This window comes from Ixodes scapularis, unplaced genomic scaffold (genome assembly GCF_016920785.2).
Source record: "Ixodes scapularis isolate PalLabHiFi unplaced genomic scaffold, ASM1692078v2 PGA_scaffold13__105_contigs__length_92229423, whole genome shotgun sequence".
NCBI classification, from domain to species: domain Eukaryota; kingdom Metazoa; phylum Arthropoda; class Arachnida; order Ixodida; family Ixodidae; genus Ixodes; species Ixodes scapularis.
In genome coordinates, this window is record NW_024609839.1 from 51,814,606 (window position 1) to 51,840,709 (window position 26,104).

General features: G+C 47.1%; 1 protein-coding gene across 1 annotated transcript; it reads left to right on the forward strand.

Moving 5' to 3' along the window:
* The first annotated feature begins 877 nt into the window (after window positions 1-877).
* Window positions 878-26,104, forward strand: LOC8027607 (transient receptor potential-gamma protein). Its single transcript, XM_040213366.3, has 14 exons — window positions 878-954; window positions 4,002-4,242; window positions 5,033-5,377; window positions 6,244-6,414; window positions 6,796-7,030; window positions 7,875-8,027; window positions 12,583-12,722; window positions 14,554-14,669; window positions 15,211-15,474; window positions 16,557-16,752; window positions 17,503-17,697; window positions 18,375-18,416; window positions 21,173-21,356; window positions 25,203-26,104. Exons 1-14 carry the CDS (start codon window positions 878-880, stop codon window positions 26,102-26,104), a joined length of 3,261 nt encoding a protein of 1,086 aa, XP_040069300.3.

A 26,104-nucleotide genomic window follows, 5' to 3' on the forward strand; every position in this document is an offset into this window, starting at 1 on the left:
CTATTTTTTTGTTTCCAGACGGGTGAGCTTTTTCGGTAAAAGGCATGCGCCGGGACAATGTAGTACAAGTCATGCCGGCTCCCTTTACAGTGTTGGGGCTATATGAATGACACGGAGCTATTCAATTCCAATATTTATTTAAACACCGCTAAATATTGGGCTAGTCATTAAAAAAAAAAAAAAAGTTCCCGGTTCCGTGCTGTCTCCTGGAAATAAACCCGTGTAGACAGTCACTGCATACTAGCGCACACAGCTACGATGCCGTGTTTAAAGATTAGCGGACGGCGTTCGGGTGACGCACCGAAGTTACGTGACGCTGACGTCTAGTGGCGCCACGACGTCGCGTTTCACTAAATTCCCGCTAAATTTAACGAATCACTTTATCCGCTAAATCAAGCGGTTTATGACGTACTTACGCGAAACGCGCGCACGGAATCCACAGCAAAACATTTCTCCAAGAAGGATGGTTTTCGTTGACCGTTTTCTCCGCCCGCTACGCTCTCTCTGAAAACTGCAACAAGCTCCGGATCTCTGCAGACAAGGCTAGAGTAGCGCGTGTGCAGTAGCTGCGTCTTTGCTGCGGACAGGGTAGCGGAGAGAAAAGAGCTGTCGGACAACACTCCTTAAAAACGGCTTTCGCTGTAATACCAAACAAAAATTGCGAAATCTGTTTTTGTTTTGCAGCTCATAGCCTGGACATGCCGGACGACTTGGCTTGGAGGCCTTGACCCTACTCCCTGTGATCGCCATGGACGTGGAGGCCGGGGTGTTGGGAGACTACTGCGACGGCGTCGAGGGCAACTGCTCTCCGATGGATGGCAACCGCTTTTTCGGCGACGGCGCCGACGACGAGCCCGGGGTCACCGCCGAGGTCAAGATGGAGGGTCAGCTCACGCTGGACGAGAAGAAGTTCCTGCTGGCCGTCGAGAGGGGAGACCTGGCCACGGCCCGGAGGCGAGCAAACCCCTCCTTCTTGTTTTCTTTTTTTTTTTTTTTTTACGCGATAGGTTTAATTGGGATCTGCGACGAACCTTGGTTGCTCGTGTTTGTCGCACGTGGTGTGGCACTATCATGCGCAGTCATGGTGTCGCATGACATCACAGTGCTACCTGAAGTCACTACTTGACGTGACGTCAGTGCCATGCGACGTAAATGTGTCACCTGACGTGACGTCACAATTCACCCGCCATATTAGCGGGGAAGTGTCTCTGGTGAACACCGAAAGAAAGTGCTCCCTTTTACACACCCCATCACTGTCCTTTAGCACATGCTTCATTGCATCTAATGAAATTTCTAAGCCAGGAGATTTTGTTTTATTTCGTCGCGAAACCTTCGATGTGGCGTCCTCTTATATACGTTTAACGCTCGGCACGATGTGATCGCGTTGAGCCCGGTGTTATTCTTAGCCGTAAGTTACGAAGGTACTCACCCAAGAACTCTCCGAAAATTGTAAGAGCGCGGAGGGACTTTTTCAGATACGTGCCCTCTGGTCGGAGTCTTTTATCGTCTGCCGATAGTTACCTCCGGAGTCGAAGTCGAAACTCAGCTCAAAAGTCGCATGAAAGGACGGACTCAAAGGGAAAAAATTAATTTTTTATTGGAACTCAGGATAGCTGCTGATGTTTCTCTTATCGTTCAACTTGAGGAATGAACTCCAAGCCACAGGCGTTCCCTTCTTGCACACCCCACATCGTCATGCGGCAGGAGTCCGTGGATGTTTCTTCAGCTGTGGCCGTGGCTGTACGGAAATAATGCAGCATTGTAAACCTATGCTCCAACCAATTTTTTTTTTCGTAGACATTAGTATTCGTCTAATGTGTAGAATTAGGTTGTACGACTTTTGCACCTTGCCCAAAATGTTGAACTGGGGAAGCTTGTCTTTTCAACGAAGCGTCAGCTGCCATTCCAAGGTTCCAGGATTTTCTTCTTTCGACTGTTTCGTTTGGATCGAACAAAACAATACCAAGCCTTTTCATCCTCTTTTTTTTTTAGGTAACAAAAAATCAGCGAGGTTTTTCGCCGAGCACATTATCGCTGTGGTCATATAACCAAGAATAATTTGAAAGTGTGCTACTCTCTTTCTTGCCCAACCTTTCCCTTCACTGTCAGTCACCTCAGTCACACAGACGCGCTCGGTGGGGGGTCAAGTGGTGGGTCTCTTTTATACTTCGTTTCAGCTTCGTTCCGAGCGCGGACGGTGTTATGAGCCGAAGGGCCAATCAAAGAGCGCAAAAAGCACAGCGTCATGGCGTGCTCTCTGCACTTGATACGACTAGCCGGCGGAGGAGCGCACACAAAGGGACGGCGAATACCGGCTGGCCCTATCAACTGCAGGAAGGACGCCATGACGTTGTGCCTCTTTCGCTGTTTGATTGGCCCTTCGGCTCATAACATTGGCCGCGTTCGGACCGAAGCTGAAACGAAGTATAGGGGCGAAGCTCCTTAGAGGCTAGCCATGTCCGTATGTCCGTCCGCCGTCCGGCGTGCCCCTGCTCGTGAGTTGAGCAGCGAGAGCAAGAAAAAAAATATGAAAAAACGTCCGGCATGCCCCTGCGCGTGAGCTCACGAGCAGGAGCTCACGAGCAGGAGCTCACGAGCAGGAGCTCACGAGCTCCTGTTCGTGAGTTCAGCAGCGAGAGCAAAAAGAAAAAATGAAAAAAGATGAAAAAATAAAAAGAAGAAAACCACACATTCTTCTACTGACATGAATGAAAACGGCACCATCAGCACTACCTATGACAAAAATCAGTATCAAGAAAAATAAGAAAAAAAAGAGTAGGGGGTTCTGAGTTGCCATCCCAACTGTTTTCTTACAAAAAAAAAGAAAACCACACATTCTTCTACTGACATGAATGAAAACGGCATTATCAGCACCATAGACGCTTTAAACACGCGCCAAATTACAGCCGCCATTGCTGACCTTCTCTTGTCTTACCGAGATGCCGAGCAACTGAAACGGTCATTGACGATTCTCTACAAAGGCCGATGCTTTAGAAAAGGACACAGTTCAATCTAATATGGCAATAACCTGGCCTGCTATGGTAATGATGAAATGAAATCAACGAAATAAGAGGAGGCAAAACCTGAAGGTCAGTTATGGCGGCGTCTATGCACAGCTGCTGCAAAGCGTCTATACTATGTTTCACCATATCATGCACTGCATGGAAAGGCTACAAGCGATCATGCACCGCATGGAAAGGCTACAAGCGCGAGCTTCTTGCTCTAGGGCACATCGCGTCGGCACAAGCTCTCGCGCATTAACGGCAGCTGCAAATGCTATGAGCTCGCACTTCTAGCCTTCGCTGCGGTACACCATAAGGTGAAACGGAGTATACCTATGACCAAAATCAGTATCAAAAAAAAAAAAAAGAGTAGGGGGTTCTGAATTGCCATCCCATCTGTCTTCTTAAAAAAAGAAAAAGAAGAAAACCACACGTTCTCCTACTGACATGAATGAAAACGGCACCATCAGCACTACCTATGACCAAAATCAGTATCATCAGCACCACCCGAGCTTCGCCCCAATCAACATCATTCACCACGTGGAGATGCGGTAATTTTTTTATGTTGTGCGCTCTGAGCCGAAAATCAAATACAGGTATTGAGATCATCTATCGGCCTAACTTGAGCAGACACAATCCAGCTCTCTGGAAAGGGGTGTGCCTAACTGCGGTGCGGTCAACCCATGTTCTTCCGATGTTTCGCGCCAGGCAAGGGGATTAAGGGTGAGCTAAAGTTGATGCACAAACCAGAGTATCTTTAGGCGAAGGACATCTCGGTGAACAATCTTTTCTGAATGCAACGCCTGAGAGGACATCCTTCAAGATGTCAGCTCCTATCCTAGTGAAGAGATTTATTTAAATGTGGGCAATAAACAAACAATACGTACGAAATTATACAAGAACCTAAACGTGCGCCTTATATATTTAATGCGTTCTGACGCACTCATTTAACACTTTTTTGTTTAGTAAGGCAACGTAGGATGTGTCTCTCGTGCTCAGGTACATGGAAAGCGCCGAGGCCGGGCACAGTCAGCTCAACTGCAACTGCACGGATCCTCTGGGACGGTCGGCACTGCTCATGGCCATTGACAATGAGAATCTGGAGATGATTGAACTGCTGCTGGGCCACCGGGTGGACACTAAGGACGCCCTGCTGCATGCCATCAGCGAGGAGTACGTCGAAGCAGTCGAAGTCCTGCTGGAGAGGGAAGAAGCAACGAGGAAGCCCGGACAGCCGCACGTGAGTTTGATCGTTATCGAGGATGTATTCCGGATCTGGTCTGAGAGACCAGATCCAGGAGCTCATGTCTATGCTTATGGCGTGACCATCCTTTTCCTTTTTCACTATCCTTCCATCGCTTTAGTGGTAGCGTCTTTTGTTTAAAACATGGCTGAGAGATTTAAAAATGTTCGAGTGTGGTAAGTGGTTAGCAGGAATCTGCAAACGCCACGTGACCGTTTCGCAAGTGTTTTTTTTTTGTTTTTTTTTTTACCATTCAATATTGCGGATTTAATTTATTGTCTTTACATGCTTGTTTTCTTACGAAATTTTTCAGGTTCCATAAACTTTAGATTTTACAACAAAACGCTCGTAAAATTGCTGAAGATGTTACATAAACGCCGTTGGCTAAACGTCGGTCAAGCCTTTCACAACGCCTTATTGATACCATCGCCAAGTTAAGTTTGATTGACAAGCAGAGTTTCATCGATTATTTTTGACTTGGCGATCTTAAGGCGACCCTTAACTTGGTGATGGTATGGTGATCCTTAACTTGGCGAATGGTATGGGTAGTTCCTTGTGAATAGAGCTTGATTCGACGAAACTCAGTTTCTTTGAATCAAGCCCTGTCCACAACATGATATGCCACGACATTTTAGCGAAGGGGGGCGTTTGTCTCCGTCGATGATTTTTAAAGTGGCGAAGTTACGCGAGATCCAGACATGATGGTGCAAGGTGTGTTCCTCCGGTAACTCTAACCTTCGAGTCAGGTTCTCGACACTAAATGTGACGGATTGTGTTTTTCTGGCAGAGCTGGGAAGCCATCGACCGGGACACAGCCGCCTTCACGCCGGACATGACGCCCCTCATCCTGGCCGCCCACCGGGACAACTACGAGATCCTCAAGATCCTGCTGGACCGCGGGTACACCTTCCAGGTGCCCCACGGCGTCCGGTGTAGCTGCGGCGAGTGCGTCCGGTCCCGATCCGAGGACTCTCTGCGCCACTCCCGGTCCCGCATCAACTCGTACCGGGCGCTGGCGTCTCCGTCGCTCATCGCCCTGTCGTCCAAGGACCCAATTCTTACTGCCTTTGAGCTGAGCGGGGAGCTGCGACGGCTCGCTTTCCTCGAGCACGAGTTCAAGAGCGAGTACCTCGTGAGTGTTGTGGAATAAGTTTGGACGTAAAAGAGCAGTCTACGATGTGGTACTGGTCATGATGTTTCATCTTGCCACAGAGCATACATTCTTTAATGTCTAAAAGTATTATCAGGCTCGTCATTCGCCGAACTTCCTCCAAAGACTGCAGCGATTAACGCTTTTAAGTGTTTGGCGGGAAAGTCAGCGCTGCAAGTTTCTTAGAGCGTACAGAGAGTGGCACCATGTCAAGCCACGTCGTAACGCCAGCCTGGATAGATCATTGATTCGGCCTAACTTGAACGGCAGTCTACATTTGACTGCGCTATGAGGACTCTTATTGAGTTAGGACCGCGAGTTACCGAGACATCTGTGCTTCGTAAGCCGCACGGCAACCTCTTCGGGGATTGTATTTGCAGGTGTTGTTTAAAGCACGGATGTCCCTGTGACTCGAGGTCGTTATGTAGTCAAACTTAATCGGGCGCAACTCTGTGAATATGGCTTTAGGCTGGCTATCAAATAGATTTCATCGATGCAAAGTATCGAGGAAAAGGACGCCTTGAGCAAGGTGTTGCCTCGCTTATGGGGATGAGTGTATTTAATCGAGAGAGAAAAAAACAATGGTTCTGGAATCTGGAGTTGCATTCGCGAGAATAATGCGCTATCTTGTCTCTGCGGTAGTCTTATATTTGTTGACATGGCCAGCCAAAAATTCAAAATCTAAGTTTTAGCGTTTTTCAATTTCTTGGCTCAAGTTCCATGCGTCTTGAAATCATTAGAAATAAAAGAAAGGTCACTTTTACAACTTCCTCGTGGTCGAGAACACCAGCGAGATGCGATGTGCGTTCCAATTCGGGTGAACCCTGCGCTCGCCGTCCGACGCGCAGGAACTCCGCCGAAAGTGCCAGAACTTCGCCACGGCGCTCCTGGACCACACGCGGACTTCGTACGAGCTCGAGGTGTTGCTCAACTACGATCCGACGGGCCCGGCCTTCGAGCACGGTGACCGGATGCATCTGAGCAGGCTCAAGATGGCCATCAGGTTCAAGCAAAAGAAGGTGCCACCTTGACTCTGCCACCGTTCATCGCCACGATGACTTTTCAGAATGAATGACTGCATGCGGTCAGGCTTCGATCACTGACTAGAGGCTGGTTCAGATATTTGCATTTGACTATGAGCGACCGAGTTGACGAAATAACACACTGGCGCCGCCTATTGGCTAGCCCTGGAAGCCTTCCGATCTGCGAATATATTGCGCCTTATTCTTTGCGTATATTTACGCCGGTTGAAACGCAGTCAATCGCGTGCGTTCAAACGCCAATGTGCGAACCAGCATTCTTTGGCGATTCCGTTTTTTGTTTGGCAGTGGTGACGAGTGTGTCGATAACGGTCGTTTAGAGCTTGATCCGTTCTGCGCATGCGCGCGTCATGGCCGCAGTTCTGCGCCCACCCGAACGTGCAGCAGCTGCTGGCGTCCATTTGGTACGAGGGCCTGCCGGGCTTCCGCCGCAAGAACATCATCTTGCAGTCGCTCCAGACCATCAAGATCGGCATGCTGTTTCCGGTCTACTCGGTCGCCTACATCGTGGCGCCCCACTCCGAGTTCGGCCGCACCCTGCGCAAGCCGTTCATCAAGTTCATCTGCCACTCGGCGTCTTACGTCACGTTTTTATGTGAGCGTCGCTGAAACTAGACAAAACCTGACCTACTTAAAGCCAAAACGTCAATCAGTTTGTCAGTGTAATCCACAAAATGACCACCGCTGTTCGCTCATTCGACACCGTATTTCGGTAGTTTTGATTCTGTGGTCTTTTTTTACAACAAATATCGTCTGTAACCAACTCAGTTTTTACCCGCGATACAACTTTGTTATTAACTAAAAGATCGAGCTATATCCAGCTTGCGTTTTATAAAACCCGGTGTTTACTCAGCGCAACGCTTGTCAACCAGAAATCTTTGCGTCATCTTCGATAGAGGGCGGGGCGCATCATGTACTTAAGCTCCAACCAAACATTCACGCAGCCTTCGGCTACGCGTCAGGCTGTGTGCTTCATAAGAAACACAAACAAAAGAAATCATGTTGTTGTCCCCATAGATTTAGTTCTCAACTTAGCCGCTAGGGGCGCACAGTTGAATCTCGCCACAATAACGAGGTTTCAGCGGTATCTTCTAACTTCCTTCCAGTCTTAGTGATTCTCAGGTAGCGAAACGACTGCAAGGGCACCTGTCCTGTGTACTTCAACGCGGAGCGCAAGTTCTGTCTCTTTTGCAGAGGTTGTGGTGACATCAGAAGGCCGAGCTCTGATGGGCTGTGATTAAAGAATAGCGGGTAGACCTCAAGGCAGTTCGCTTTGAGGTCTACTCGCTATCCTTCGCTCCCAGCCAATCAGAGCTGGGCGCTCTGACGCCGCCACAACCCCTGCAAAGAAGACAGAACCCGTTTTTTTTTGTTTTTTTTTTCTCTTAATGCTACTTTGTTATAGCGAAGTTCGTCTGTATTCTCTTTCTTCTTTCCAGTCTTGCTTATTCTCGCATCGCAGCGGATAGAGACCGTGGTGGTGGAGTGGTTCGGGACGGACGAAATGAAGATGAAAGTGAGAAGCGATATCACAACGAAACGAGGGGCCTCACCCAGCATCGTAGAGTGGATGATCCTGGCCTGGGTCGTCGGTGAGTGTGGCGCCCATGCAGATTTGGACGTCCGCTCAGCGAGCTCATCTAAAGCCGCCATATCACACTGCTAATATACATCGTTCAAGGGACAATCTGCAAAAAACTGTCTGAGGCGTGTATTTTTTTTTTTTTTTTTTCAAGGCAGTCATGTGGCATTTCCCGTACATTAACCGTCTTTGGACATGTTTGAAGCACGCGTGTTTATGAGTCAAACATGACATAATTATCCGCAGATAATTATGTCATCATGTTCGCAAAAAAACTGCGTGTTTTTTTCTTTTCTTTTCTAATAATGTATGAGCAGCTTGTCTGCTCCTTAAAGGGGGCATAAAAGCATATCGGGTTTCGATGTTCATAACTTTGCAGAGGTGCACTGCTCCCAGTCTGGCCTAAGTATAGACGCTTTACAGCAGCTGTGCATGGACGCCGCCATAACTGACCTTCAGTTTTTGTTTCCTCTTATTCCGTTTATTTTACTTCATCATTACCATAGCAGGCCAGGTTATTGCCACATTAGATTCAACTGTGTCCTTTTCTAAAGCATCGGCCTTCGTAGAGGATCGTCAACTGCCGTTTCAGTAGCTCGGCATCTCGGTAAGACAAGAGAAGGTCAGCAATGGCGGCTGTAATTTGGCGCGTGTGTAAAGCGTCTATACTCGCTTGGGCCGCCGCTGATTCAGAAGCTTCTTGGTCGCGGTGAAATTGCGAGGACAAAAGGGGAATATTGCTATCAGTCTTTTCTTCGTGAAGCTTGATGACCTAATTGTGGTATCAAAAGCCTCCGCCTACCGAGAGTCCAGCGCGGCTCGTGGATTGGACAGGAGAACTGCGTGAGCACTCGACTCTGGCTCGTAACAATCAAGGCCTCGACGGACACTCGGTTTGTGGCTCGTGTACAACCACTGCGGTGATGGGAATAGCCGAACTCGAACAATGCCCGGAGCTCAGCACCCGCTTCCTTTTTTGCCGACCCCAGCGCGTGTATATGATTTACGTTGGAGGCATAGAAAAGGCACCGGGCCACGCGGTCGCTTGTTCTGGCTCCGAGTGGAGGGGATGAAGGATGCTCATATTTTTCGAGTTTGTTTGGCGACTGCCATTGCCTTGTAAGAAAAAACTAAGGCAAGTTTATTGAGTTATGAACTTTAGGGACTGACTCTAAGTAGTATTTAGCGAAAGTAGAAAAATCGTTTCATGGCCCCTTTAGGGGACTCTAATCACCACTGAACGAACAGACAACCAAAAGCTCTTGCCAACGTAAAAAAAAAAAAAAAAGAAACAAAAAAAGAAAGCCGGTCTTTTGCGATTAAAACAGTGGCCAACAGAATCTAAAGTTGTTCAATGGCTTGTTCTATGGCTTTTATGGCTGGTTGGTAATGCTAAGTAGGTCAGAAATGTTTGCCACCAATGGGTACAAACTGCTCACGTCAGTGAGCACTTTGTTGTTTTCCGCTCTGGCGGTACCACGCTTGAGACAATTTATTAAGTTCAAACTCATTCATGATGTCGATTAAACAGCAAACAAAGTATCGTGTTTTGCTCTCAGGCTTGCATGGTTCATTCGTATCGTTTTTTTTTTTTTTTTAAACAAATATATTGCACAATTACGCTGACTACGGAAAGCAGTCGGCGTTTTTCGGTGTGTGTTCAGCCTTTACGCAGCTCGAACACCTAAAATTTATGTAAACACCAGCAGTCTTTAGATTTGAATTAAGTATGCCTCAGGTGTCAATACGAAATTAAGACACAATCGCACTTGATGAGAGCATGGGAGGGAATGTAAACCTAGTAAAACAAAACTTAGGCGTATTAGCGCTCGGTATATTTATGCGAACATGGGATAGAGAATAGATGTATTGGGGCTAAAAACAAACAAATCGACGTTAACTCAAAAACGTGTATGAGCACATTAAAGGGGCGATACAACGATGTTTTTACTGTGCGGAAATACCGCTTAAAGCCGATCCCTGACGTTAATGACATGTAAAACACCCGTTTGTTTTGCACCAACGCAATTGAAGTCGCAAAAAGAATTTTAAAAAAAGTGAAAGCCGTTTACAACTCCCTGTAACGCCGAATTAGAGCGCAGCTCTTGAGGAGGAGGAGGGAAGGGTACTGGGGGGTCAAGTGACCTTGGGTGGGGGTCACGTGACCTAGGGGGTCACGTGACGATGACGATGCTGATGACGTCATCAGTAACGATGACGATGCGGATACCGATGACGTCATCAGTGATGATGACAATGACGATGCGGATGCCGGTGACGTCATCAGTGATGACGATGACGATGCGGATGCCGGTGACGTCATCAGTGACGTCACTGATGACGTCATCAGCGATGATGACGATGCGGATGCCGGTGACGTCATCAGTGATGATGATGATGACGATGCGGATGCCGGTGACGTCATCAGTGATGATGACGATGTGGATGCCGGTGACGTCATCAGTGATGATGACGATGCGGATGCCGGTGACGTCATCAGTGACGTCACTGATGACGTCATCAGCGATGATGACGATGCGGATGCCGGTGACGTCATCAGTGACGTCACTGATGACGTCATCAGCGATGATGACGATGACGATCCGGATGCCGGAGACGTCATCAGTGATGATGACGATGCGGATGCCGGTGACGTCATCAGTGACATCATCAGTGACGTCACTGATGACGTCATCAGTGATGATGACAATGACGATGCGGATGCCGGTGACGTCATCAGTGACGTCACTGATGACGTCATCAGTGATGATGACAATGACGATGAGGGTGCCGGTGACGTCATCAGTGATGATGACGATAACGAGGCGGATGCCGGTGACGTCATCAGTGATGATGACGATGCGGATGCCGGTGACGTCATCAGTGACGTCACTGATGACGTCATCAGTGATGACAATGACGATGAGGATGCCGGTGACGTCATCAGTGATGATGACGATGACGATGCGGATGCCGGTGACGTTATCAGTGACGTCACTGATGACGTCATCGGGGGTCTCGTGATTTGGGGAGCTACGTGACCTTGGGGAAGGGGTCACGTGACCTTGGGGTGACCTTGGGGAGTCACGTGACCCCCGATGACCCTTGGGGAGGGGTCACGTGACCTTGGGGTGACCTTGGGGTCACGTGACCTTGGGATGACTTTGGTTACGCCGACGCCGACGGCGACGCCGACGCCGCTCAAGCTGGGAACGGGCCCCTAAGAGCTGCGCTCTAAAACAAACGAGCAGCGTTTACCCCCCTCAACTCTCAGCCAGAACAAGCGGCCACGTGATCTGGAGCCGATTATATGTCGCCAATGTTGATCATAGCACCGCGCTGGGGTTGGGCAAGGCACAGGACACGCGCTGAGTTCCAGACATTGTTATGGTTCGGCTATTGTTGTCATTGCAGCGGTTGGCCAGGGGCCACTACCCGAATGCTTCTCGAGCTATCGATTATCTCCAGCCCAAATCAACTGCCCACGCAATGATCAGGTGCAGTCTACGACCCGCATTTCAAATATCGTCACTGGGCGGTACTGCGACCTCCCAGCTACATCATCAGGTTTTCCGAAGGAGAGATTGAATAAAAACGCTCGCTGTTGTCCTTGAAATTACATCGCAACAGAAGAGTTTCTTGGCTAGTGGCGTTGCGTGCGACTATCCTTGAGTCCCACTACAGTGCGAGTAAGCTCGTGTAAAGTGAAATACATTCCAATTGAATATCCTTGCACCGCACCTTTAAGAGACCAAAATTAGTTTTGAGCGTACTTAGCATAGATTCTAGTCGGTGTTGTACGTGTTATCCCAAGCAGGAACGAAAACTCGTTCCTCGTTCTTCTCAATCTTAGAAATTGATTCCGCCACAAGTTAAACGCGGTTTCAGAGGAATTCGTTACCGTTTCATTTCGAAGATTGAAACGTGTCGTTTCATTAACGTTACTTTTGCGTATTTTTTATTAGAAATATTGTGCTGGATAATCCGTAGGTAAAATAAATCAAGCAAGTGAAAATATCCCCATCGAACTATACGTGTCAAGTCGCCCTAATCACATTTGTTCCAGTCCTTTGTTTTCGACTATCTCTCGGACACTTCCCCGACCCTTTGAGTCGGAGGTTGAAATATTCGATAATAAAAACACTAAAGGCGTACTAAATTCAAATCAAATTGCAAATAAATATACAAAAAAAAAAAAGAAGAAAAACACTGTTCCTCCGGTCGTTTTCTTGAAAGCGAACGAGTTCCTGTTCCTGTTCCACCACTGCAAGATGGAACAAACAACGGCGTTGGTCCGTTCCTGAACGCGTTTTAGGGACGTCTTTCTTGGAATGCTATTTCGTGCAACGCTGGTTTTAGTTAAAGATGATTGTGTCTGTAATTACCGAATTATTTGGCTGCTAAAAACGTTTAGATCGTTTATAGTTTTAAAGTACAAGCCATTTTCTATCGAGATATTATTCTACGCACTTACCTTTGTTTAATGCCACCCCTCTTTATATGTCATCAGCTACTTTGTGTTTTTTTTTTATGTTCACCTTGACCTCTTTGTACTCCACCTGCAGGGCTGATATGGAACGAGATGAAGCAACTTTGGGATTTGGGACTCATCCAGTACATCAGCGACATGTGGAACATCATTGATTTTATAACCAACTCTTTATATGTAGCCACCGTAGCACTTAGGTTAATTGTTTATCTACAGGTGAGACCTCTCTTCCTACGTTGAAGTTGCTTGAGGCATGCAGTATCCAGCTCCGATGTTTTTTTGAGACGGGGCAGGTGAAAAACGAGCCCTCAAAGTTAATCTAAACTCGTCGTTCGCGACTGTACAGCAGGTTGTATACGTTTTATACAATTCTTAACCCTGGAAAAGTAAACAAATTTGGCCTTTTTTTAATATAAAATTACGTAGTCCTTGCATAAAAACCATGCTTCTTTTTTTTATACCTTAAAAACATTTTTCGTGGAGGAACTTTGGCATGACCTAAACTCAACACAAACGTCTAGACTCCAGAAGAAGAAGAAGAAAACAAAAAAGCTTGCGAGAGCTGGAATAAGTTGGGTTATTTTATTTTTAAACAATAATAATAATCTTATCTAGCAGCATAAACGCCATTTTATGCGCATATTTCCGGCCCCATGCTTAATGCCATTTTTTTTAATTAGGATTTCTAAATGTCAGCATCAACCCCAAGAACCAGCCACCGTAATTTACGCAGGAAGCACTGCAAAATGGCAATGCCGAGAAAAAAAAAAAAAAAAAAGCTTCGAACTAAAAGAAAAACTGTGATGTCCATGACGCTTCACAGGCTATCGTCGTGTTCAGTGGTACGCTGCAATCTTCATAAATAGGCCAAACAACTTTTTTTTTACCTTGAGCATTTATTGAGTTTCCTTCATAGATCTAGACTCCCCGATTGTCCTGAGGGAAGTCAGGGGCGCGTAACTTCCCTATACTCCGCAAAGAGGTGTCTGTGTGTGAATCAGACGTTTTTCTTTAATTTAAATCAGATTCATTTGATTTAAATTGCGACAGAAAGAATATAGTAACTCTTTATTCCTCCTTGTATGTTTAAACATGGCAGATTGATTGATCAATCCGTCCGATTACTGATAACAATGTGGAAGAAAGAATTACAGTAAATTTGAAGCACTGTATAATTAACAACTTTTTATTTGTGTAAACCCGGCCATACAAGATTTGCTTGCAGCAGGCTGACAAACGAAGTGGAAGCTAGAAAGAAAGCTCAGTGCCTCGATCAGCCCAAAAAAGCACTGCTTTTTGCTTGTGTTCGGTTTGATATAAATCTTTCTTGTTTAACTTCTTTGATTTCAGCACAAAACAAATGCAAATCTCACATTCTATGATACAGAAACGATAAAAAAGAGCTATTTGCAGAATTATTTTTTGCGGGAAAGGTGTGATTTAAATTATCATAGTAGAACTGGTCGGATTTATAGCACGATTCAAATCATAATTTACAAATCCCATTTGAAGCATCTTGATTTCTATTCTCTAAGCTGGTGAACAGCAAGTGAATCGTCCCGCTCATTTCCTGCGCGCATGGTATTCGTTTAATATATAATCGTATCATGAGCTTCATCGTTTGCTGTGAACCTTCCGGTGTCCTTAGTGATTGGCTACCGGCCTGTCTTGCTGGAAAATGGATGCACTTACCTTCTTTTAAAGCGTTGCGATTGTTGCTTCGTCCCTGCAAAGTGATCACCTCATAAGGCCATATTAGAAACTAGTTAACAGCGCATGCTCAGAACTTGCTCTCATTCCTTTTCTGACACCGACCAACATTTTGTTTTGGCTAGATTCCATGGTCATAGGCGTTTAATGTTTGTTCTAAACGATCAGAATTGCTGTTTTTAGCAGATGACAGATATAGTTCTTTACATGTGCTGCGAACAGCGACCTGAAATCTCGCGTCTAGTGAATATACCTCTTCACCTTTCGACACTGGCGCTTTTCCTGGGGTGCCACTGCTTCCTGTCTAATGTGGGTAACAAGTATTGCTTCGCTTTAGGTCCAAGATGAGATTGCTCGGAACACGGGGACTGCATACCTTCCTAGAGAAAAATGGAACCCCTGGGACCCTATCCTGATCAGCGAAGGCCTCTTCGCTACAGCCAATATCTTCAGGCATGTCTGAGTTGCTCGCCTAATCATTCCTTTAAGTTTTGTGTTGGGTCGTGTCATATTAGCGTAGATTCTCCATAGCCTTTTCTATTAGGGAGGTACCGCCGTCACTTACGTTTTTTTTTTGTTTTTTTTTATTTGGCTAATTGGACATTTTTCAAAAGTGAATTATTAAACTTCGCTTTCAAAAACATTTTTTTTACAAAATGAATAAGATTTTAATTAAAATGTTTCCTCGTTTGAAACCAGAGCCATTTGGAAAGTTCTAGCAAATGTTTTAATTATTTACACACTGCCAACAAAAGCTTTGAGAACTGTAGAATTTTCCGCTGGTCATGATCTGTTGCCAAACAGGGAGAACAATAATGAGGTGTCCTTTAAACTTTTAGCTGACGATGTAATCAAATTGCACGTCCGGGTTGGAGAAAGGCCGCCTCAACTACCCCTCTGTTTATAATTTGTATTGCACGTTAAACGAGAATGCAAGATGGATGTACTGTGTCCGAGGCTGATCCCTGTCCTCGTTTCTTTTCCGTCGGTGCAGCTCCTTGAAACTGGTGTACATCTTCTCGGTGAATCCTCACCTGGGACCCCTGCAGATCTCCCTGGGCCGCATGGTCATCGACATCGTGAAGTTCTTCTTCGTGTACACCCTGGTGCTCTTCGCGTTCGCCTGCGGCATGAACCAGCTCCTGTGGTACTATGCGGACAACGAGCGGCAGCTGTGCCACAAGCTCAGCCGGGAGTCGGGAGGCTCCTCCTTCAAGAGCGACCACGGCGTTTGCTTCACCTGGAGGCGCTTCGCAAAGTACGCCGCCGTCCGACTTTTCAAACCGTGTTCTTGTAAGCGGAATTCAACTTCAAGTATCCGCCATCCGGAATCCGGATTCCGGGACCTAAAATACGGAATACGGTATCCGACGTCCGGATCTGTAATCTACAGTCTGGTATCTGGCAGCCTGAAACCGGTATCCGACATCAATCCAGATTTTGAGATCTCGATTACAGAATCCAGTGTCCGAGGTCTGGATCTAGATTTAGGCATCCACAGCCGGTATCGGGCATCCGGAATCCAGTACCTGGAATTTAGAATCGTATTTCGGGACCTTGATTTTGGAATCTGGTATCTGGGGTCTGGGATCCGCAACCAGCAGTCTCGCACCCTTCAATCCGGAATCCGGTAACTGGAACCAAGAATCCAGATTTCAGGACCTCGATGCTAGAATTCGATATCCGAAGTTTGTAACCTAAAATCCGCAGTCTGATATTTCGTAACCGCAATCTAGCACCCTGTGCCCGGAGTCTGGCACCCCGAGTCAGGACGATGTCAAATGCCAAACCTGATTTAGCGGCTATTTCAAATACTGGGGTTTGGTGTAAAAGCCATCAAGTGTAAACTCATTAATGACGCATATGTCGCCGCAACCGTCACTCCTAACCGGGCATATATATATATTTTGGAATGTTGCCTCGCACAGGATGGGCCCAGCATCAGTCACAGTGTGCTGGCTGTATAAGAAGTTGAGTGAGTTAGCCAACTACAGGATACAGTTAAAATAAATGAGACACATTCGTGTCTGAAAACCCTCTCATAATAAACACGGGCTTCGAAGTTTTAGAGGATTAGCTGGATACTTTGCTGTGTATACAATTTTTAGGCGCATGCTTGCCGAGGGCCTCCCATCACTGCAGTTGTTCTTTAGGGGCGACATATACCTAACGACATATCGCTCCGGTGTGATACATTCAGAGATTTTTATGTGAATGTTTATTATTTAATCTTAGCATGTCTTAGCCAGTTGTCCAACATCTATCTTTTAAACAAATTTAAATGTCTTTCGGCTTTCAAGGATTTTTATGCCAAGGGTGTTGCGCGGATCTTCTTCGCAGTCTCTTCGAGTCATCGCAGACTCTGTTCTGGGCGAGCTTCGGTCTGATCGACCTGGACAACTTTGAGCTCTCGGGGATCCAGAGCTACACTCGCTTCTGGGGACTGCTGATGTTTGGCTCCTACTGCGTCATCAACGTGGTCGTGCTCTTGAACCTTCTCATCGCCATGATGAATCACTCCTACCAGATGATATCGGTGCGACCTTTTCTCTTTTGCTCATCTCGCTTTCTTTCTACCGTGGGTCAATGACGATTATTGTGGGAAACGGTAATGGTTGGTGACTGCCGGCAACTCTCTGCGTTGGAGTGTCTCATCTTGGAACAAGAGTACCAAAGGTTATATTATTAGTTCTCATCAGCGGTCTGACTTGATGTCGATGGTGGCTGTAACCAGGTGCCATCCGACCGACTGCATCAAGTCAGAAGTGGTTTAATATTTAGCCCGCGATATTACAAACTATTTAGCCTTCCGGCAAGAAGATATTCTACCAATATTATGTAATAAAAACTGCCAGAAGTTTAAATTGTGTCAATTTTGATGGTTGTCGGAAGAAGTGATGACACCAAAGTCGGTCGGGTGCAGGATTTGCTGGCTTCAAGAAGTTCCAATTCATGCTGTTGAAGTTTTTGTCGACTGGTCGACTGACAGGTAGGCTATTACTGATTAGAAATTTGGGCCGGCTTGCTCAATCTTAAGAAAAGGCATTGTCAGTTATAGTTTATACCCTCGTGCTTACGTGACCTTTGTCAGGCTTTTTTTAGATTGTCTTTGATGAGACCGATTGATTTCATTTCAAATTAGCTAGCCTTGGTGTCTGTGCCCCTACCGCCTAGTGTACCTGCGATTTAAAAAAAAATTAGCTGGCACCGCAGTTTGAGCCCCACGTTGTACGCTGAATCAGTAGGGCGTCTAACGACGGGCCAGTACGTGGCTGGGCGTCCGCAGGAGCACGCCGACGTGGAATGGAAATTCGCCCGGTGCAAGCTTTGGATGAGCTACTTCGAGGACGGCGGGACGGTGCCCCCGCCCTTCAACGTCATCCCGACGCCCAAAACGCTCGGCTACTTCCTCCGATGGTGCTACCGCAAGCTCTGCGGCAACTCCAGATCGGCCAAGAAGGAGCATCTCAAGACCATCAGGGTAACGAACTTCTACTTTCGCGAACCGCTACAAACCACTGACAAGAACTGAAGAGGTGATGCATGCGAGCTGGTGAAGGTCCTCCCCCCCCCCCCCCCCCAGGTGCACTTTGTGCTTCTTGCAAAGAATGATACTCACAAGGAGAAGACAGGTTAGAAGACCATCGTGTCATGGCAGCACTGAAAGTGGGAAAGGATATGCATCTTCCTCAAAATGTGCTTTGTCATGCGCGTCAATTATCGCCACTCGTGAAAGAAGTTAAAAAACTTCAGGGCCGTGGTAGAGTAATGGTGCCTTATTGTGTGAAATGGTGTAACGCATATCCCTTGTCTAGCGTGCAGAAAATTAACACTCGTAGTTTATGCATCATGTCACTTAGAGAAACTCAGGACATGGTGAGTTCCGAGAATTTAATTCTTGTTTCAGCAGTAAATTAGAATGCTTCATTGACCAGTAAGAATACAGAAGAACGAATTATGAAGCAAGAAGGCTTAATATAATAAACCACGCGTTTCTCAAGCCATTGCTCACTTTTTCGTTAATGCTATAGATATCTTAATTAAGCTATCTTTCTGCCTTAGGCGTCTGAAAGTAAACAGTGTCGTAGAAAGTGACCTCCCCCCTTTTCCCCCCAAAAAATGCACTAAATATTTGTATTTTTTTACCAACTCATGCAGAAGAAGGCCAGGCAAGCAAGCGAACGAGACTTGAAGTACCAGGTAGGCAAAGAAGCGAACAATTCTCACGTACACTTTGCGGGCGATTGCCACGAAGACTGAGAAATCTCCCGTGTTTGTCTTGCATCATTAATCAACTACGCGTTGGTGTTGCAGTATAGTCAGTCTCCGCCCAAATGATCCACCGGTTGGAATAAGTTCCCAAAGGTTCAAAACTCAGTCTTAACTAATTCAAAGGTTACAACCAATTTCATTTTGTTTAATTAGTAAATAGCGGCCAATGGAACCTGCGATTACATGGAGATGAATTTCGTGTGATACAAGAAACGGGCAACATTTTGTAATAAAAAGTTTCCTGAAAATAGTTTACAGCTTTTGAGTCAGATGACAGTTAGCCATGAAAATTTTGCTTTTCATCCTAACCACTGGGCGCTACGTTGGCGTTGAGAGTGAGCATTAGGCGAAAGGTGGTTTGGTTTTGCTGTGAAAAAAACACGGTTAGCATTTCTCTCAAACACCTTGAATATTACATTTAGCGGAGACCCAAGTGCTTGGAGATGTTTGACTGCGGACCTTGCGTAATATATTGAAAGCCGGTACTGTATTCCTTTTCCTGAAAGCGCGCAAAAGTAACTAGAAAATCGGACATAATTCCTTATAAAACACATAAGCGGGGTCACAACTTTGAAGGACATGATTTTTTTATATGCTTGTGCGTTTCGCTAGATGCCACAGTTCTGGCTGCGTTGACGCAGTTTCTCAAGCTTCTGTAGAACACACACCTTGCTCCTATGTCCTAACTACGCACCTAGTCTCAACAGAACTTCCGTCAATTATTTATTTCGAGCTAATCGTGACTCAGCGAACCATAAAAAAAAACAAAAAAAAAACTTTTGTTTGTTTATTAACTCCTTTGAGTTCGCCGTTAACTTTTCACTTCTGACCGATGTGCGTGGCGCAGTGGTATGAGCGCTTCGTACACCAGAATCTTATTCTAGGACAACATTTGTCGGAAGCTCCGTGGCGGAAGCTGACGTAGGGCTCCGGTTAATAATTGCTTTATTGAGAGACCGCGGAGTCACTCATAGCCTCTGCTGTTCAAAAATTAACATCAGTCTAAAGAATTATTTGAACGATGGCAAGCTAGTTCAAGTCAAGCATTTAAAGGGATACTAAACCAAGGAATTTAGTGTCCATAATAAGTGGCGCACGTTCTTTCCACGAGCCAGCAGCCGCCGGTGTGCGCAAGCACACACAACGAAAATGACGTTAAGGACCCCCATTCGCGGTTAAGATGACAGTGAAATGTATGGGCTTCGGGCCAAGGGAGAATAAAGACAAGTTTTTCATCTACACAGTGGTGTCTGGTGTAAAAGGTAAGCGATTAATTGGTCTAACAAGCACGTAGCTTTCACTTGCAGAGATGAAAAGCCTGCTTTACTCTCTTTTGTCCCAAGCCCACACATTTCACTGTCATCTTAACCGCGAATGGAGGTCTTTGACGTCATGTTTGTTGCCTGTGCTCGCGCAGACCGGCGGCGGCTGGCTCGTGGAAAGAACGTGCGCCACTTATTATGGGCACAAAATTCTTTCGTTCAGTATCCCTTTAACTGAGATTATGGCAAGAAAAAAGCCAAAACGAACAAAGAAATCACAGCTATATTTTGTTTCACCTTAGGTACGAGCTCGGCCGATGTTATGAGCCAAACGGTCAATAAAACAGCAAACAAGGCACACCGTCATGGCGTGCTCTCTGCAGTTAATAAAACCAGCCCGTGTTTGCCATCTTTCCGTGGGCTCCTCCGCCGGCTTGATCTACCAAGCGCAGAGATTGCGCCACGGGGCTGCGCTTCTCACGCTGTTTGCTTGGCCTTTCGGCTCACAACATCGCCCGCGTTCGGACCTAAGGTAAAACGAAGTATAGTTTACTAGTTTACTATGTCATTAATGTCTATACTTCGTTTCATTGGAACCACAATTAAATGTACTGCTTATTGTTTTGTATACTGTGAACATACATCCCTTGGTCTTAGAAGTGTGAACATTATACTAAACTAGCGCATTCCAGCCTGGTACCATAGCATGACTTGCCTGATTGTTTTGTTGTTGTATTGTGCACACTTCTAATGGAAAACCCACGGACATACTACATACTAAATACGTAAGGTCACGACGCATTCCCAGCGCTTGATTTGTTCAGCCGTTGGTCGTGCAAGCGCAGAAAGGTCATTAACGTCGTGGCGTTGCGCTTTTGAAGCTGACATAATTGTTTCCATCAGCCTGTAGCATCCGCTGCGCTCTGACTTGGGGTGAAAGGAGGGGATTAAAAGAGGTTCGAATCTAATTGCGCAGCGTCATTTTTAGTTTCAACACTGCAAAAAAAGCCCGTGTGTCGTCGGTTTCCCCAGCACTGTGAAGGCTATTAATGACGCAGAGCTATTCGACCCGAACGGCTATTCGTCCACCTCTAGGTACGACAAATTATAGCCGGCTAGAGGAGGTGTTCACGTGATGGCCGGGTGATTCCTTTTATGCCGAGTCAGTGCCCACAGCTATTTTCCCCGCCACTAACGCGCATATCTGGTGGGTATTCAGTAGGCAAGATAACCAATGAATGTCTGCCTTCATCGGTTGGCATGCAAACACAAAACTGACAGGACACTGAAACGTACGCTTTTAAAAAACGATATCTGACCCGATGTCAAGACAGCATTCCCTGTCTTGCGGTGCTCCGACAGTTGTTCGGGTAGACGAAAAAGTGAAGGCTCTGAAGGTTCCGCTTGGCCTCCATGTTGCAGACGATAATGCGAAACCTCGTGCGCCGTTACATCACGAGCGAGCAACGCAAGGCGGACAACCAGGGGGTGACGGAAGATGACGTCAACGAAATCAAGCAAGAGATCTCGTCCTTCCGGTACGAGCTGCTCGAAGTGCTCAAGAATAGCGGCTTCAACACCTCCGGTGCCAGCGGACAGAACCAAGGTAAGTGCCATCTTTCTCTCTGGAGAGTGACTATAGGGTATCTGAGCAATACCTGCACGAGGCGAGGCTTGCTTAAGCTCCCCCTCCTCCTCCCAAACGTCATAACTAGTGGATCCACGCAGCAGCGCCTAGATGGATGGATAGATTCAGCTGAACCCTTAAAATCGGGCGGCGACTTGCGCCACCTAGACAGTGTTTTCTTCCTCTTTTTTTTTTTTTTTTTTTATCTCAACATTTGTTATGAATTGCTCGCGTCAGTGACGCCACCTTGCGGAGAAGGAGCGCGAACGTGGAAATCGCTTTCGTCGTGATGTCCCAAACATTGGCAGCTGTACTTTCTGTCAACTGAACCAACGTTCCCAGATCTCTCAGTTGACAAGCTCCCGTTCGAAAACGGTTCTTCTCTGTTGATTGCACGCAAACAGCTGCGGGCGGATAGCGTTCCTAGCGCCACCAGCGTCAACGCCTTTACGGGCAACGGAGAAGGACGGCTTTGGAAGGACGCTATTTTTTTCGCAAACTTGGCTACATTGTAAAAAGAAAAAAAAAAAATCCTGTTCGTAAAATTGTTTTTAGGGGTTCTTCGGCTTGTCCACACTTTGCACCTAAAAAGTTATTTTAAGCACCTCCATAAAAGGGTGCTTCCAAAAAACATATAAGGGGTTCTTTTAAGCTCCTTTTATGATGCGAAAGAGTTCTTCGTCGCCCAGTTGCCTTTCTAGTGCGCAAGGGGGCGAAGTGCTTAAGGCGCAACCGTCCTTCGCGAGCTGAAAGAGTTCATGGGAGGTCGAAGAACATTTCAAGAACATTTGTTTTGTTGCGTCAGTGTACCATAATAACCACTATGCGGAGGGCAAGTTCATCTTCTTTTGCAAGAGTTGTGGTGATGCAAGAACGCCTAGCTCTGATTGGCTCTGATGGAGGGATAGTGGGCAGACCTCAAAGCAAGCTGCCTTGAGGCCTACCCACTATCCTTTGCCTTCACTGCACCGGTCGAACGTTGTCGAACGCGAGCGCCAAACGCCGGACGCCGCCGTTCCGCGTTCTAGCGCATTCGGCGAGTGCAGTGGAGACAAATGCAGACACCTTGGCGTCTACCCAGTCATCATTTTACTCAGAGCTCGGCGTCCTGACCTCCCCTCGCGCGCTCTCCTCTCCTCCTCTCCCACTGCTTCTGCCAGCATCGGAACCGGAAAATAAGACGCGGTGAACACATCAAACGGAGACCCATTCCAGGCACTATATATGGTGTGACTCGACAGCATTATCGCTTAGATCTGAACACAAAGATCGTTTTAACAATTAAAGAAACTTCCCATTATCTAACGAGTAATTTTTGTTAGTCAAACGCAAGGTTACCGGTTGAGTTACACTAAATCAATTGTTTTCCCTTAGCGTCGCTGGCGTCGCATGTTGTAATGCATGCACACTCGAACCTGATTTTGCAACAGCGTTCCTTTGGTGGCTGCCCGTCGTGATTGCTTTGAGTATGCACGAACGCATGCTGCCTGCTGTCACATCTTGGCGTGGCAAACTTCCGACTGAATTGAAGCATAATGTGCACGACAGTCTAGGGCTCGCTTCCATTGGAAATGTTATTTAGTCAAATGGTAATCGAGCCATCGGCGAATAAGCCCGCAATATTAATTCTGCGCGTTCCATTCGGCATGATACCCCGATGGCAGGGGGTATTAGTCGCGTCGTGATGTATGGACAGATGTCGCAAATGGTCTTGTTGTCTCGGCGTTCTCAAGAACTGGCAGCGGCGAGCCTTTTGAAATTATTTTAAAGCGTCGCTTAGAAGTGGAGGGTGTAATTTGGGTCTCTCTGTGGCCGAAATCGATGTTAAGCAGAGTCGATGTCTTTAAGTGTGGACATTAGGGCTGTTTGTGAATTCCACTTTGTTGTTGTCCTTACACGATGGTACAGAAATGAATTCGCGATAAGAGTGGCGATCGATGCTAATACGCCTTGATGGGCACCTTGGACATATAAGTATAAAGCTTCTGTTTATCTTTACTTTGTCTAACGTTTATTTGCTCTTTGTTATAAGATTGTACGATGGTTATTGCTGCTGTGATTTCGATAGCAAAATTCCTTGAGACAAAAAAGCTTTTTTTTTATCTTGCTGGAATTAGGATTGCGTGGAATATCGCTAACCGGTTACGCTGGCGTTCAGTCCACATTTTTAATGAACCAACGAAATGTCAAAAGGAAAAACACCCTGTACGCTGAAATGATCTTCTCGCAATGTCGGGGAAGGACGAGACCCTTTCTGGTCGCATCTTGTTAACAAAATAATATAAGTTAATTAAATATAAGGCAACCCAAACATGTTCCCGGCTGTCGAAGCTGCGCTCTGCCATACTTTACTTCGTGGGTGCTTGTGACTTTTTCCCGCTTCAAGTAACCTGCAAGTCGCATGTTGCATGAAAAGTTCACATCCCACCTTCGATTTCTTGCTTGTCGAAACATTCCTTTGCGTACTATTCTCAGCTCGCTAGTTGTCGGATCGGGGAGAGATCATATCGCATCATGTTATTTCCATAAATGTTTCGGCCTGAGCTTAAATATGATTTGTTGTCTTTGTTGCCCGCTGCTTCGAATTTAGATATTTAAGAGCACGCTGACATGTCACCCAAATACTTGCGTGACAGAAAACTTGGAATTATATACATGCTTGCAAGCATCTATATAATGACAAGCTCCGTATTGCCATGCTCACGAGCGTGGCAATACAGAGTCTATAGTGCGGCGCATTTTGAGATATTGACTGCGAGTAAAATCCACATGTGCCATCAGATCTCGCTCTTTTGACAAAAGGTGGATCATCGGCTTTAGGCTGCCTTGAAGTTCAAATTCAATGCTCTAGAATCTTAGTTTCGTTAAGAGAAGCTGGCCTGCTACTTTAAGCTGAGTGTATCCGATGGACTTCAGGTTTAAAAATCGCCGTGCTCAACGCCCACTCTCATTTTTTTTTATCAGCATGATGTCTTGGTGCTGACGCCTGTCTATGTCTGTCTTGTTCCTGGTTGCCCCGGCTCTTGTTCAGCTATGGAATTCTTGCTTGTTGTCGACTCGTTTCGCCAATTAAAACGCCAAGGAAAGGAGCGAGAAGCGTGAACCATAACATACCATGCCCTGTGTTTGTTACGTTATCAGTTACTAAGGCCCTTTTCAAAAGTGCGCGCCACCCAGAAGATGTTGCGACGATTATCTCAAGCCACCATTGGGCACGTACTCTGGGCATGACTTTGACACGAGGACTCTTTTAGCTTTCGGAGTGATCATGGCTCAGCTTGAAACGAAAATCAGTGCTGCGTCAGTGTTCGGACAGGACCCGAATCTAGCAACACACTTCGTGCCTGAGAAATGGCGACCGTCAGTGTTGCCTGCTGGGGTTTTCAAAAGGGTCCATTTCAGACTCCTTCTCCCGATTCCTTTGAATAAATATATTACCTTTTGGCAGACGGAGGGTGTTGTGAAAGTCGTGAGTTCAAAAGAACTTGTGCAGAGAAAGCAAGATTCGAAGGCACGCGCCCGTGTTGACGTTTTCCGTAGCGTTTGTCCTGTGTGCTTCTTCGTCTTTTTGTCCCGTCTCTTTTGCGCTATTTTTAATATGAACGTTTTCCACGTTGTTGTCCCCTAACGGTGCCATGGAGCAGTGTGGTTCATTTTGCTTTCCTTTGTCGTTCCGTTGTGCCCTTCCCTTAGCATGTCCCTAATCGCCCTCCCCCTGGGACGCTTGGTTGCCCGAGCTCTGCCTCTTGTCTTTTCGCTTCTTGGTTTCATTCTGGAGACGAGCGCCCCTGACTGTCGTTTGCTCTCCCCCGTGCCCGCACGCAGGCATCGGAGGCAAGAAGGGCCGCCAACGGGAGCGCCGGCTCATGAAGGGCTTCAACATCGGCCTCATCGAGGGCTCCATGCCGAGCCCGCCCGAGATCAACATAGAGGAAGTGACGTCGCGGAAGTCACCGGTGTCTCGATTGGCCCGCCTGGCGCGCCTCGCCAGCAAAAAGAGCAAGATGAAGCGCGGTCGCTGGGGGCACCTGGTGGAGGCCACGCGAAGCGCCCGCGCGGCCTTCTCGCGAAGTCGTAGCGAGGAGACCATGAGCTCCACGTCCAGCGGGTCCTCCGGCACCGCCACGGACCCCAAAAAGGAGTCCGTCTCCAACTCGGAGACGTCGCTGTCCATGCGCGGCCGCATCTCGCGCAAGTTCGGCACGCTCACCTTCAGCAGGTCCAAAGTCAAGCTGGCCTTCTCGGATCATGACTCCCTCCGGCACTCGTCGTCGGAGAAGCGCAAGGCCCATCGAACCGTGAGCGCTCCGCCGTCGTCCGTGCTTCCCCGGGGCGCCTACTCCAGGGCGCAGGGGGTCGACCTCCAGAGCGCGTCTTGCAACGTCCTGGCGGCCGACACATCCAAGCTGTCTCCGATCCCCAGCTGCGCCAGTTCGAAGGTGCCCACGCCGCGTAACTCCATCAACGGCACCCTCGAGCCTGAGGACGCTGCTGTCAGCACGACCGGGGAAGACGCGCACTCTGGGGATGACGGCCTGGCGCAGCAGGTTGCCGACTCGCTCGAAGGCGGTGGCGCCGTTCCGACGGTGGTCGTCCAGTCGTCGTCGGAACAGGATGACGCCTCCAAGGATCCCGACGAGACGTCCCTCAATGGGGCCATCCCTCTCCTCGCTAGGGTGTACGGTATCGAACCTGTGAATAAGCCTGTGAACATGGGTTGGATTTGA

Bases quoted from the DNA above. Each gene is read 5' to 3' on its own strand.
- LOC8027607 (XM_040213366.3), top strand. From the start codon at position 878: ATGGAGGGTCAGCTCACGCTGGACGAGAAGAAGTTCCTGCTGGCCGTC. The intron at 8,028-12,582 runs GTGAGTGTGGCG...CTCCACCTGCAG, and splicing joins GATCCTGGCCTGGGTCGTCG to GGCTGATATGGAACGAGATG. The intron at 18,417-21,172 runs GTAGGCAAAGAA...TCCATGTTGCAG, and splicing joins AACGAGACTTGAAGTACCAG to ACGATAATGCGAAACCTCGT.